We start from the raw sequence: 14,294 nt of genomic DNA on the forward strand, positions 1-14,294 counted from the left end.
ATCAGTCAAAATTTGAATTCATAACAAATAATTCATCCGCCCACGGATCGTAAAAAATCTAATATCAAATATGCATACATGAATATTAAAAGTTGTCTGCATATAAAGGTTGTTGTGTTTTCTCTATCCAGAGAATTAACTGGTTGAGTGAATATTGTTTACCGCCGCAGTCAGCAATATTCCAGTTTCAAGTTCATCATTCAGGGTAAGGTGTGTCAAGTGTTCCCAATAGCTAGTCGCAAGAGGTAACACAATCTGGAATCTTAGTGGGATATGGGTTAGCAATTGCTGAAAACAACTTATGCTGGACGTAAGAGAACATTTTGTGAGGTGAGGTGAGGTGAAATTGGGTTTAACGTCGTGCTGGAGAATATTTCGCTCATATGACGACGTGCATGCGTGTGTATGTGCGGCTGCTTGTACTAGCCCAGACGTAAGCTGGTTTTATAGTGCTAGCCCACTGAGATACCATGCCGCAGTGAAGCATGAATACCCCACTCAGACACATTATACTGACTCCGAGCCGACCAGTCCTTGTTGTACCCATGAATGCCGAGTGCCAGGTAGGGACCAACAAGTACCATATTTTAACGTATTTTGGTATGACGCGGACGGGGATCGAACCCGCGACCTTCCGCTCTCCGGGCGGACGCTCTAACCACTACACCACGGAGGCGGTCCAGAACATTTTGTGGATCGGCACGCAAGCATGCATGCATGCACAGAAAATTATCTGTATCACGGCTGGGCTTCGAGCCACAAGCCACAATTGTACTGTGAAACATTTCGAGTCGGGGGTCGTCCCAAAGGTGGTTAGTGTCAGAAAGGAAACACAACTTTATAGATTGCAAGTTTATTGCATAGAGCGACGTTTCGATGTGGATTCTTACACCGTTATCAAGCTAAAAGTGACTACAACCAAATGGTGAGAATCAGCTGTTTGTCAAAACATACCATATATATATTTCTCACCATTTGGTTTGTACCTGTTCACAAGCAGCACCTCTGTCAAACGATGTGGCAGACTTAAAATCTACCAGGGTGGTCGGGAGATAAGGGGAGGTAAGCGGGTAGGAAACTTTTCTCTTCCGGGAAAATTGCTCTTCGTTTCCGCATTGCCACCCTTCCTCGTCTTCCAGCAGGTAAATCATATTTCATTGTCTGTTCATATTAGTCATTCAAATACATGATTATCTGGACAAGCAAAACCGTTTCGGGTGCAGCTTCTTGCTTCAGCATATAACCCGTTATGTCTGTATGACTTTTAAAGGTCAAACATTGTTATCTCAACAAGACCCATACACGTCCGTCAGTTATGCCTCTCATGGATTTCCCTGGTATCTTCCAGAGCCAGTTTGTCTTCTGTTTATACTGAATGTGTTCATGGAGGAGACGAAACGACTTTTGTTATAAAGAGCCGCTTGACCCTTATTTTCGTGTAAACATTGACAAGAGCAGTTGTAAAATCACATGTTTCAGGTAAGGGAGGATTCAATGTTATCATTTTTCATTCGACACCAGTCGCCCCTTTCCGTAACCTTGTTATTCGGCTTGTCCCGGAATAACACGAGTTGGTCACGAATGGGTCATGAATGATCATTACTTGTCCTCGTCACCATTCGCCCCTTTCCGCGTTCTTCGGCTTTTCCCTGAATAACAGGAGTGAGTCACGAATGAGGAAAAAGATCTCAGGTCGAATAAGGTCATCATGACTTAGCCCGCTAATTAGATGTCCTCCCATCTATCTTTTGCAGTAACGAAAACTAGGATGTAATTTTAATGAGAGTGTTAGCTACCAAGAAGTGATGTTAACATGTAACACACATGAAATATGTAAAATCTGTTATTGCCACACACGTTCAAGCCGGCAGATTATCCTGTCGTTTCTGAGCGCCACTCAAACGAGTGTATTGAGAGTATATATGTATTTGTGTTTCTGTATCATCACCTGATGAAGGGGCAGGAAGTAGCCCGGAAACGTCGTGTTGTAAATAAAAAAGAATAAGAAGTTGTAAATCCATACCATACGATGTTGTATAACCTTATTTTAGATTTGGCGGTCAAAATTCTTTCTGGGTATTCCCGAGTGCTGAGTATAATTTAAGGGCTATAACTCCAGATGCTGTTCATGTTGCATTCACTATTATCATATCAACACTAATTGATTCCGATATATCTCCCAATTGTTTCAATCGTAAATTAAAAATGAATTTCTCATACTTTTTTAAAAGAGTTTATCTTGACATTTGTTACATGTTATGGTCTGTCGTAATTCAGCCATACAGCTGATGAAAAAGGAGTATTATATGATCTTATCGGTCAATAGTACTAGGGTCGGCTAAAATGATCAATAATCTGAAATATCCTCAATAGGAAAAACTATTAGGATTATCGATATGAAAATTGTGTTATCGACGCTATTTTGTTAGTAATCCATGCAAAAACATGTCACAAGTCACCAGTGAGACTATTTATTCTTTCGACATTTCTTGCAGTTTTGCTCAAAGTTACGCCAATTTATGGACAATTGATCGATATTTTGTAAAAGATTATCGATCTCCAAGATCTATGTCGATAGCACGCCCTAAATAGTGCAATGGAGTAGTGAAAGGAAAATAATCAGATTCATTTTTTTCTGTGAATAAACATAATTATTTTTAAAACGATGTAGATATCTAAATGAGTTGAAATGTATCATTTGTTTATGAAGCGAATTCCCCGAATAGTGTATTAAGATCAACTCACTCTTTCTCTGATGTAATGCTGACAAAGAATTTACTAAAAACATTTGTTTCACAGATTTGCAACAAGAAGTAGGAAGACAGAAGATGGAGATTCTACAATGCACAGGTAGTAGACGCGACGATAGTCTGATACACAACACACTTACAGGGAGGGTTATATGACGCCATACTTACAGAGAGTATTATATGACGTCATACGTACAGATAGTGTTACGTCACACATACAATGAGTATTATTTGACATCATACTTACACAGAGCCAGATTTGACGGCATACTAGCTTACAGATACTATTATACAACGCCATACACACAAGGAGTATTATTTAACGTCATACTTACAGAGAGCATTATTCCACACCGATAGTATATATAACGCCATACATACAAGGAGTATTATAAGAGTCATACTTACAGAGAGCATTATTCCACACCGATAGTATATATAACGCAATACATACAAGGAGTATTATTAGAGTCATACTTACAGAGAACATACTGTGATATCACACATACAGATAATATTACGTGATGTCATTCTTACTGTGAGTATAACGTTATGTCATCAACATGGCTGTAATTGATTTATTATCATCACTTTGTTATTAATGGTAGAGAATGGATGTTGTTGTCTAATCTGTGAAAATGTGTGAAAGAAAACAAATCGATATTTCACTTGGAGTGGAATAACATTTCGGTACCAATGCGATATAATTTTTTACCATGATGACACAATACTGTACGAGAGACATATCAATGCACCTTCTACCTGCAAATGTTAATGAGATTCTCCTGGATTCTGGAAGAGCGATACTTAGTAAGATCGAAGTGATGACCCTTTGACATGGACTTTGACATTTGACATGCCACTGAAAATACCCGATCTACACTCACTGTATATATTGAAAGCCATTATTAATTCCTTTTCATAAGAAAGGTGACACTTCTGTCCCCAACAACTACAGAGCAATAAGCCTCCTGAGTATCCTAAGCAAAGTCTTCACGTACATCCTGAATCAGCGATTAGTGTGCTTGGCTGATGTGTTGAGTAAAATTTCTGAGTGTCAATCAGGTTTTCGAAAAGGTTATTCAGTGGTTTTGTTCTGAATTCTATTATCGAGCGTTATCTTTCCCGCAAAGGTGGTAAAATCTATGTAGCTTTTGTTGATTTCTCGAAAGCTTTCGATTCTGTTCAAAGACATTTTCTTTGGAAGTTATTATATAAACACGGTCTGAGTCGTAAAATGGGTAAAATGTTAGTGTCTATTTATAATAGTGTAAAATCTTGTGTTCGCACAAATAGTAGTTTATCTCGTGTATTTGATTGCCCAATGGGAGTCAGACAAGGGTGTATTCTCAGCCCCTTTTGTTTCAGTTTTATATAAATGAATTAGGTAATGTAATTGAAAGTGAATGTTGGTTTGGTGTCCAGCTGCATCCAGATGTTACTCATATTTTTCTTCTTTATTTGCGGATGACCTTATTTTGTTTGGGGAACAGCGTGAGAAGTTTAAACTAAATATTCTTAATAGGTACTGTTCAGAATGGAAATTGTCAGTCAACATGCATAAAACTAAAATTGTAGTTTTTAAGAAAGGGGGTGGTTTATCTCGGTTTGAAAAATGGTTTTTATAATGGTAGTGTTGTTGAAGTTGTTTCAGGATATTGTTATCTCGGATTGTATTTTAATAATAGGTTACAGTGGTCGAAAGCGTTTGACAATATTTCTATTCAATCCAGAAAAATGCTGTCATTACTTCTTAGTAGTATACATTGTTTGAAACCACACTCGCCTCATCTGTACTTCAAATTATTCGATACAAAGATAACACCAATTCTCCTCTATGGGGCTGAAATTTGGGGGCTTAATTATATGGAAGAACTGGAAAAAGTTCCTTTATATGCCTGCAAACGTTTTCTAAACGTTAAGTTATCAACGTCCAATAATGGAGTATTAGCCGAGTGTGGTAGATATCCTGTCCAACTATCTGCTGTTTTAAAATGTATCAAATATTGGTTAAATCTTATTAACATGCCTGGATGCCGTTTGCCTCGAAAATGTTACAATATGATGCGTATGTATGATGAGTAAGGCTATGAGAACTGGGTTACCAAGGTTAGAAATATCATATTTAAATTAGGTTTTGGTGATGTTTGGGTATCACACACTTACGGAGATAAAAAAACGTTTTGGTTAAAATGTTTTTTCAACGACTGAAAGATAATTTTCGGCAAGTTTGTCATAGTGATTTATCTGAGAGCCCCAAAATGTTTACGTATTGTAATTTTAAATTAACGATTTCTTGTGAAACATACTTAACTCATATTACTGTATCCAAATATAGATCTTGTTTATCGCGATTTAGGTTAAGTTCCCATAGTTTAGAAATTGAAAGAGGCCGTTACTATAACATTCCCCGGGAACAAAGAACATGCAAAATTTGTAACTTAAACGCAATTGAAAATGAATATCACTTCTTACTTATCTGTCCAGCCTACATTGAATTAAGACGTAAATATCTTTTGTCGCAATTCTATGTTTTCCCCAATATACTAAAATTCAATTCGTTGTTATCATCCAAAAATGAAGACATTTCCTTGAATACTGCTAAATATCTGTTTTATGCATTCGAAAAAAGGAAATCAATTTTGTCATATTAAGATTGTATATATTATACATGCTTTCATTGTTATCATTTTATTTCATGTCTGCACCGATGAGGTGTTTTTTGTACTCATAGGCCCGTGGCCTCATAGTATCAGAAATAAAGATTTGATTTGAAAGCCATTTAAAATGCAATTTGACATTCATACTTTTTTTACTCACACTAATTTCAACATATATAAACCTAACTGGCAGATATGTTTTAAGTGAACATCTGTGAATAATTTTGTCTGAAAATGTCCAGTCAACAACAACATCAGTGACGCAACAAGGACATCACACAAAGGAGGGGTCACTTGCAGTCAATATCGTGTATGTCCACCGTGCGCTGCAAGACATGCTCGCAGTCTTTGGGGCACTGAAAGACACACATTTCTCAGGAACAGCTGTTGGATGGTCTGCAGCCTCTGATGGTGTGTGGTCTGATCATGACACCACCCCCCTCCAAAATGATCATGTTAAAGGACACAGTTTGGCGCAAGTCTTTCTCCTTTACGTCGATAAATCTGTTGACGTCCATCTGCAAAGGAAAAGTTAAACCTGGATTCATCTGAAAAAATGACATCTGGCTATGTCCTGTTGCCAAGATTGGCCCCATTTGCTGCCCATCGCTGTCTGGCAAGTCTGTGGCGATGCAATAAGGTGGGACCACGGTACGGGTGACGACACCGGATGTTGATGGCAGCAAGGCGTCCTTGCACCTTTTGGGCGCTGAAATGACATTGACTTGTCTCAATTGTGCTCCTTGCCTAATCATCAGCTGTTTGGAACCGATTTCGCAAGTCTGAAACTCGGATATTGGGGTTTTGTCGAGCTGTTATCACAGGTGGTGCACCAGGTCGCGAACGATTAGCAACACTTCCGGTAGGTCCGAAAACTTTGTCTGAGTCGACTTACAGTGGATTGATGCACATTAAAGTGCCTGGCAATCATCACATCTGAAGCACCTTGGCTGACCATACCGATAACCTGATTCCTCTCGTCTTGTGTCAAGTGTGGCATTTTCTCAAAGTGATTGAGTTCCACAATCCCTTGTGCTTTTACAGGGCCTGGGTGCAGGTAATGCATGTGCACAACGTGTTTCATGAATGTGGTTGTGTTTACGAGAAATGTCAAAGGTTCAGTTTTAAGTATCCAAGTTCATGTGAGAGGAATGCTCCGGGACTCGAACTCGAAATGGGCCAGAATAACAGTCTTTTATCCCTACATCCTCTGTATCGCAGGAAAAAAATCTTCAATAGAACTTCTGTAAGTTTCAGGACAACAAATACCAATTGCGTTTTTAATGGCTTTCAGCATATATATATGACAGATGGGGTTTGCAAAACTAATGAGTCAGTCCTACCCAACAAGCCACGGGCTTAGCTTAAATAGAAAAATCCCATCGCTCATATACAAACTGTCCAATTGAAAAAAAGTCTCAGATGCTGCATTGTATTTCACGTGGCTAAGGTTTCTATTCTGTTTCATTTCAGATCGACGTTTCCAAAATATGTGTGGTATGTACTGTGTTACTCAAAATATTCAGATCCCAAACTGGCATTCACAAGATATGATCGACCGCCTCCGTGGTGTAGTGGTTAGAGCGTCCGCCCGGAGAATGGAAGGTCGCGGGTTCGATCCCCCGCGTCAGACCAAAAGACTTTAAATTAGGGAATTTGTTGGTTCCTGCCTGGTACTCGGCTGATCGGCTCGGAGTCAGTATAAGTGTCTGAGTGGGGTATTCATGCTAAACTGCGGCATGGTAACTCAGTGAGCTAGCACCATTAAACCAGCTTAAGTCTGGGCTAGTACAAGCAGCCACACATACACACACATGCACGTCGTCATATAAGTGAAATAACCTTAAATACGTACGACGTTAAACCCCATTTCACCTCACCTCACAAGATATGATCAAGTGATGTTTTGCCTGAAAAAATGACATCAGCATATAAACGTTTCTACGCACACTCAAGGAAAGTTCGTTTGCAAACCTTTGAACATTCAATTGAATTGTGTTTGAAAATGTGTTCTTAACTCCAAACACCAAATTAACCGTCATTTCTTTCATGAATGGCCCCACATGTGTACAACGAGTGAAGCCCATTTCTGGTGTCCCCCGCCGTGATATTGCTGGAATATTGCTAAAAGCAGCGTAAAACCAAACTCACTCAGTCAGTCAGTCTTTCAAGAATGGTAAAAACGAATCTACTTTCTTTTTCAGATTCAACGAATGAACTTATGAGTTATGATGACACAGCATTCGTGTCCACCTATTACGAGAGGTCATCTTTAAGACTGTTGACAGACCACGGAAGAATATTCATCAAAGGGAGATCTGGTTCTGGCAAGTCAAGGCTTGGTCTTAGACTTCTGTCGAAACTATCTGAAGACAACAGCAGAGTACCTGTTTTACTGACATCAGCTGAGGAATGGAAACTGATACCCAAAAGAACTGGCCGTGATCGACGCAGGTACATTGTGATGTTAGATAACATATTTGGGTCCAGTAACTTAGTCCCTTCAAGAGTAGGTGAATGGGAAAAAACATTTAATATTATGTGGCCATCAATTGAATCACACCATATCCTTCTTGTCATCACATCGAGACCAGAAATAAGTGTCAAGTGTGAAGATGAACTGAAGAAATATAATTTGATGAAGGACATACCGTTTGTCACGTTGGATGAGGGAGAATATGCACTTCAGCACAGTGAGAAAGGGAAAATGCTGCAGACTATCTGTCCAATCAAGAGTGGCTTCACAACGGAGGATATAGAAGTTATTACTGCATCAAGAGCAGCCCTGGGTTTTCCTCAGTGTTGCAAGTTCTTTGCAAACAGCAAACAAGCACAGGGTAAGGGAGTGAGTTTCTTCCTTCGACCACATGAGTATGTCTTAGAGGAGATAAACAGACTACAAGAAAGTGATGGTTTGGGGTACCTAGTTCTTCTCCTGATCCTAATGCAAAACGGGTGCATAAAACACACACTTCTTAAGAAGAGGACGCCAGAGTTCAGCAACATAGTTGAAACTTTAAAAGATGTGTGTGCAGACATACCTGAGAATCCAAGTCTTGTTGGAATCCGAGAAAAGGCTGATTCACTCTGTGGTGTATACTTAGAGCGCACTCAAGATGGATATGAGTTTCAGCATCAGTCGATATCAGAGTGTGTGTTCGTCACATTGTCAAAGATCGATACCAACCTCTGCATCAAGACATGCCCTGTACAGTTGCTTTTGGAACTTGTTCAAATGAAAGGAAATTATCCTGATGTGACTGAGATGGTCATATTGCTGACTGAAGATTACTATCCCACATTTGCTGATCGAATTACAACATTATTGTTGGACCCAACTCTTTCAAAAGAAATCTTGAACCATGCTGCTTTTCATGATGACGACTTCATTCAGTATTTGATATCCAAATGGAGATCCGAAGATAAAATACAAGTTATCTGGCGGCTTGTATTTGAACCTGGAACACGTTTGTGTTTCATCAGTCAAGGTAACAATGTGCCACTGTTTGGATTTCAGAAGATAGTCCCATGTCTGATTTTTAAGAACATCAAAAGACTTGTGGATAATTTGATTGCTATGAATAGAGACACAGGTACAGACGTCCTTCAGGAGTGTTTGCCTTGTGCTGTTTATGTCGGTAGAAATGAGCTCGTCAAGAACCTACTTGATTATGGAGCGACACCAGATGAACATTGCTTCAGAGCTCTTTGTCCGGCAAGACAAATAGACGCCGATGTCACCGAGACTATTTTCAACGTTGTTGTGGCAGAGCACAGAAGCTTCACATGGGATTCCATATCCAATCTAAGAGATCTGTTCTGGCTATCTGTAATGAATGGAAACGTACACATTGTACACCTACTGGTCAAAAGGTTAAAGGGTTACACAGACAGCTTGAGGATCTTCAGTTATGCCTTAGCAAGTCTTGTCAGGGAGCTTAGTACAGGCCATAGGTGTCCACTGTTTAAACCCTATGACATGAGGCATCTAAGTGAAATAGTCAGAATTCTCTTTGGCACAGGATGCAAGGCAGATTTTGACTATCTCACTTTGCAAGCAGCAACTCATGCTGATGCGACTATTTTGCGACTTGTTCTTGAGCAAGGTGTGAATGTGAAGGATATATATTCAAATAGTGAAGACATGTTCAGCACAGAGGAATATTATCCAACGCCTCTACAACAGGCAGCGGCTTATGGGGGAGGGGATTGTCTGGAAGAAATCCTCAGTTGCACACAAGCTGGACAGGTGAAGCCGGATATTAAACCGGAACGAAGAGTAATTAACAACGATGCGTTCTTACTGCACACTGCAGTTCAGCATGGTAACATTGAGTGTGCGTCACTGCTGCTAAAGAAAGGCATTGAAGTCAATACACAAGATAGAAATGGAAATACACCGCTTCATATTGCTGTCAAACACAACCAGGTGAAAAGTGTTGACCTGCTACTTTCAAAGCATGCACCGGTTGACATGAAAAACAGCAATTGGTGTATACCGTTATTGTGTATGAAACTTACATCCCTTCCAGATCTGAACATTGTTACTAGACTCATAAAAGCAGGAAGCGACATTAATGAGGTTGATGCACAAAACAGGACACTTCTTTATAAAGCAACAGAGTATGGACAATTTGCTCTTGTAAAGTATCTGTGTAACAAGGGAGCCAACGTGAACATTGATACACAGGAGAACATTTCCCATATGGCCATCACAGAGGAACGAAAGTTGTGTAAGAGAGTTATTCTTGCTGCATGTAGAAATGCTGATATTGATGTTGTTAAGTTGCTCTGTGAACATGGGGCTGATGTTGACGTAGCTGACGACAATGCGGAAACAGTAATACACAAGTCTGCAGCATCCCCCATTGATGCTGTTGAGAAACTTCAATATCTTCTGGACACTAAGCAGGTGCCTCTGAGTATAAAAGACCATTTTGAAAGGACTATCTTATTTCCAGCTGTCACGTCAGCTTTACAAACTGGGTATTTGGAGGTTCTGCACTTTCTGTCGTCCAGAAAAATGGACTTCAAACAAATAGATACATTTGGGAACAGTTTACTGTTATATCCCTTTGGCCCAAACCGATTTGACAATGCAATATCTCCATCAGATGACTTTATTAAGCTAATGCTAGACCATGGTATTGATCCAAACATAAAGAACCTGCAGGGCAGTACAGTGCTTCACTACGCTGCAATCAAGGGGGACAAGAACAAACTGACAATACTTCTAGAAGGAGGCGCTGATCCACGTGTTCCAGATGAAAAAGGTCGGACTGTGCTCCACCAAGCTGTAAAGAAACAACAGTTTCACAATGTGAGGCTGTTCTTAGAAAAAGGTGCCAATCCAGATGTTCAGGACAAAAACGGTAAAACAGCCCTCCACTTTGCAGGAAAACTTAAAGATTCTGAGACTGTTAAGCTTCTACTTGAAAAAGGAGCAGATCCTACTGTTGCAGATAAATATGGCAGAGATGCCCTTCATTATGCTGTGAAAAGTCAGGACTGTGTCATTATGAACTTACTCCTGCAAAATAGAGCCAGTCCTTGTGTACAGGATACGTTTGGTGCCACTGTACTTCACATTGCTGCAAAATGTCTTGACAGAGAGAATGTCATGTTGCTGTTGGAACATGGAGCAAATCCACACACTCGGAATCGACGCTGCCAGACTACACTTCACTTTGCTGCCCGTAATGCAAATAATGAAGTTCTCAGATTGTTCCTGGAGAGAGGTGTTGATTCCTCTGTACAGGATGACAGAGGCATGACAGCTCTTCATTGGGCAGTATTGTATTGCAACACTGAGAATGTTGAGCTACTTCTGGAAAGATGTCAAGAATGGGACGTACAAGACGAAGATGGAAAGACCCCTCTTCACCATGCAGCAGAAACAGAATACTCAAATATTGTTAAGCTTCTCTTAGATAAGAACTTCGACCCGTGTGTACAAAACCACAATGGGGAAACAGCCCTTCACTATGCAGCAAGGTATGGATACAATGAGAATGTTCGGTTACTTGTGAACAAAGGTGCTGATGTGTCTCTCAGGGACAAAGAAGGCGTGACGGTTCTTCACTTTGTAGCATATATCAATAAAGACAGCGTGAAGCAACTGCTGGTGCATGGTGCTGATTCCAATGCAAAGAATCATTCAGGGAGAACTCCTCTTCACCTTGCAACAAAGGGAAAGTGCGATAATAGTGTGAAACTGTTTTTGGACAATGGTGCTGATCCTTGTGCGAAGGATGATGGGGGCCAAACGCCACTTCACTTGGCAGCAATTCACAAACTAGAGAGTATTGATTTATTGTTGAAGAAGGGTGCAGATCCGGGTATACAGGACAAAGAAGGCAAAACGGCCCTTCACTATGCAGCAGAGCATGATAATTGGGAGTGTGCTAATCTGCTGTTGGAAAGCGGAGGTGATCCCTGTATACAGGACCAACAAGGCAAAACAGCCCTGCATGCTGCAGTTGAAGCCGAGTATCTCTTTAACGTCTTCAGGTACATTGCCGGATCTTATAAGTATGTATCCGAAAGAACCAAGAAGAAGACGAAGAGTGTTGCTAAGCTCCTCGTTGAGAAAGGATGCAGTCATTCTGTGACGGACAATCAAGGTAAAACTGCACTTCATTATGCAGCTGAGAGCAATAGCGGTGATAGCCTGCAACTCCTCTTGGACGATAATGCTACCCCATTCATTAAAGACAAGCAAGACAAAACACCACTCCACTATGCAGCAGCAAAAGGAACAAGTGACAATGTTAAACGGCTCTTGGAGAAAGGTGCAGACCCATATGTCAAAGATCAACAAGGGAAAACTCCACTTCACTATGCAGCAGAAACAAAACACGGAGACAATATTCAGGTATTACTAGACAGTGGCGTGGATGCAAGTCAGCAGGACAATGAAGGAAGAACTCCGCTGCACTTTGCAGCAACGGGCGACTCCAGCTTGTATGTACGTCTGCTTCTGAACAAAGGCTCTGTGACAACCCTGCGCGACCAACTTGGGAAAACAGCTCTTCACTATGCAGCTGAGGGTTGTTGCAGTGATAATGTCAGACTTCTACTACATAATGGTGCTGATCCCTTTGTAACGGACCAGCAAGGGAAGACAGCCCTTGACTATGCAACTCGTGGTGGGAACACAACTAGCGTTACACTTTTGCAGGGACGTGTTGCTCAGAAGCAGTCAGTGTGATTGTGTACAGAAGATAGTGTTGTTCTTGGTCATTGATTTATCAACACGATAGATATGAAGAACTTTGAGGATTTAAGGAGAAAGAGAATAGTTATGGGGCTTATTAACATTGCCTCTAGTTTGTTTTAACAGTTATTGTCGATTTCAGATAGTCATGAAGCTGGCTCTCCCTGTGTAATGTTTCTACACTGTATATAATCACGACATGAGATTATAAGTTATGGGCTTATGGAATTGGTACCATGTGCAGCTAACTAGTAATATTGATTTGCCATATATTTGGTTCACTATGCATTGTGGCTCAAGTATACATGACTAGTTACTAACAGTTTGTCATGAACTCTTGTGGTTGGTTCACTTTGAGAGTGTGTGTATATTTCAGGGACCACTGGCTCTTTATAAAGATACATCATAGATTACAGATATACATCTACTATGGTTGTTATGAACTGTTCTGATTTGTTTACTATCTATAGTGGCCCCAGTATATATGACTAAATATTGTCAGGTTCTTATAAACTGTTCTGATTTGTTTACTATCTATAGTGGCCCAAGTATATATGACTAAATATTGTCAGGTTGTTATGGACTGTTCTGATTTGTTTACTATCTATAGTGGCCCCAGTATATATGACTAAATATTGTCAGGTTGTTATGGACTGTTCTGATTTGTTTACTATCTATAGTGGCCCAAGTATATATGACTTATTATTGTCAGGTTGTTATAAACTGTTCTGATTTGTTGACTATGAATAGTGGCCCAAGTATATATAACTAAATATTGTCAGGTTGTTATGAATCTGATTTGTTTACAATCTATAGTGGCCCAAGTATATATGACTACATATTGTCAGGTTGTTATGAACTGTTCTGATTTGTTTACTATCTATAGTGGCCCAAGTATATATGACTAAATATTGTCAGGTTGTTATGAACTGTTCTGATTTGTTTACTGTGTGTAGTGGCCCAAGTATATATGACTACATATTGTCAGGTTGTTATGAACTGTTCTGATTTGTTTACTATCTATAGTGGCCCAAGTATATATGACTAATTATTGACCAACTAAAAGCTGTTCGGTCCCTATAATTGTCCAAGGTACCTCACAGATTCACGTTATCCCATTGCAACTCATTGGCAGAAGGGTGAGCATCGAGTGATGGTACTGTTTGAGATAACAATATATGTAGACAACCATATATGTAGATCGTCAATGCAAAATAATACTTAGCCTTGACTACCCCCAGAAATACATTTCATTTTGTGTAAAGAGAAGTGATATTTGTGAAAATTATGTGACAAAATCACTGAAAACATTGATGACACCAGGTGTTCAAAAAATGGTAAGCAAGTCCTACCCAACCGGTAGCACCAACCATTCACGCGAAAGGCTGAAAATTGTCAAATAGATATATTTGGGGATAGTTTACTGTTGTATGCCTTTGGCCAAGACCGATTTGGGAACACAATATCTCCATCAGATGGCTTTATTAAGCTAATGCTAGACCATGATATTGATCCAAACATAAAGAACTAACAGGGCAGTACAGTGCTTCACTATGCTGCAATCAAGGGGACAAGAACAAACTGACAATACTTCTAGAAGGAGGCGCTGATCCATGTGTTCCAGATGAAAAAGGTCGGACTGTGCTCCACCAAGCTGTAAAGAAACAA

The 14,294-nt window shown here is 40.0% G+C and overlaps 2 protein-coding genes across 2 annotated transcripts; both read left to right on the plus strand.

Moving 5' to 3' along the window:
• Positions 1-1,068: 1,068 nt before the first annotated feature.
• LOC124264214 lies at positions 1,069-9,138 on the plus strand. Its single transcript, XM_046698953.1, has 5 exons — positions 1,069-1,142; positions 2,800-2,850; positions 6,884-6,907; positions 7,615-8,247; positions 9,053-9,138. Exons 2-5 carry the CDS (start codon positions 2,829-2,831, stop codon positions 9,136-9,138), a joined length of 765 nt encoding a protein of 254 aa, XP_046554909.1. The 5' UTR covers positions 1,069-1,142; positions 2,800-2,828.
• A 771-nt stretch (positions 9,139-9,909) lies between these two features.
• Positions 9,910-12,620, plus strand: LOC124264215 (serine/threonine-protein phosphatase 6 regulatory ankyrin repeat subunit B-like). The gene has a single exon (XM_046698954.1). It carries the CDS (start codon positions 10,116-10,118, stop codon positions 12,618-12,620), a length of 2,505 nt encoding a protein of 834 aa, XP_046554910.1. The 5' UTR covers positions 9,910-10,115.
• Positions 12,621-14,294: the final 1,674 nt, after the last annotated feature.

The sequence above is a fragment of the Haliotis rubra genome, unplaced genomic scaffold, assembly GCF_003918875.1.
Source record: "Haliotis rubra isolate DU_JTF1 unplaced genomic scaffold, ASM391887v1 Scf914, whole genome shotgun sequence".
NCBI classification, from domain to species: domain Eukaryota; kingdom Metazoa; phylum Mollusca; class Gastropoda; order Lepetellida; family Haliotidae; genus Haliotis; species Haliotis rubra.

Bases quoted from the DNA above. Each gene is read 5' to 3' on its own strand.
- LOC124264214 (XM_046698953.1), top strand. From the start codon at position 2,829: ATGGAGATTCTACAATGCACAG. The intron at 2,851-6,883 runs GTAGTAGACGCG...GTTTCATTTCAG, and splicing joins GGAGATTCTACAATGCACAG to ATCGACGTTTCCAAAATATG. The intron at 6,908-7,614 runs GTATGTACTGTG...TTTCTTTTTCAG, and splicing joins ACGTTTCCAAAATATGTGTG to ATTCAACGAATGAACTTATG.
- LOC124264215 (XM_046698954.1), top strand. From the start codon at position 10,116: ATGGCCATCACAGAGGAACGAAAGTTGTGTAAGAGAGTTATTCTTGCT.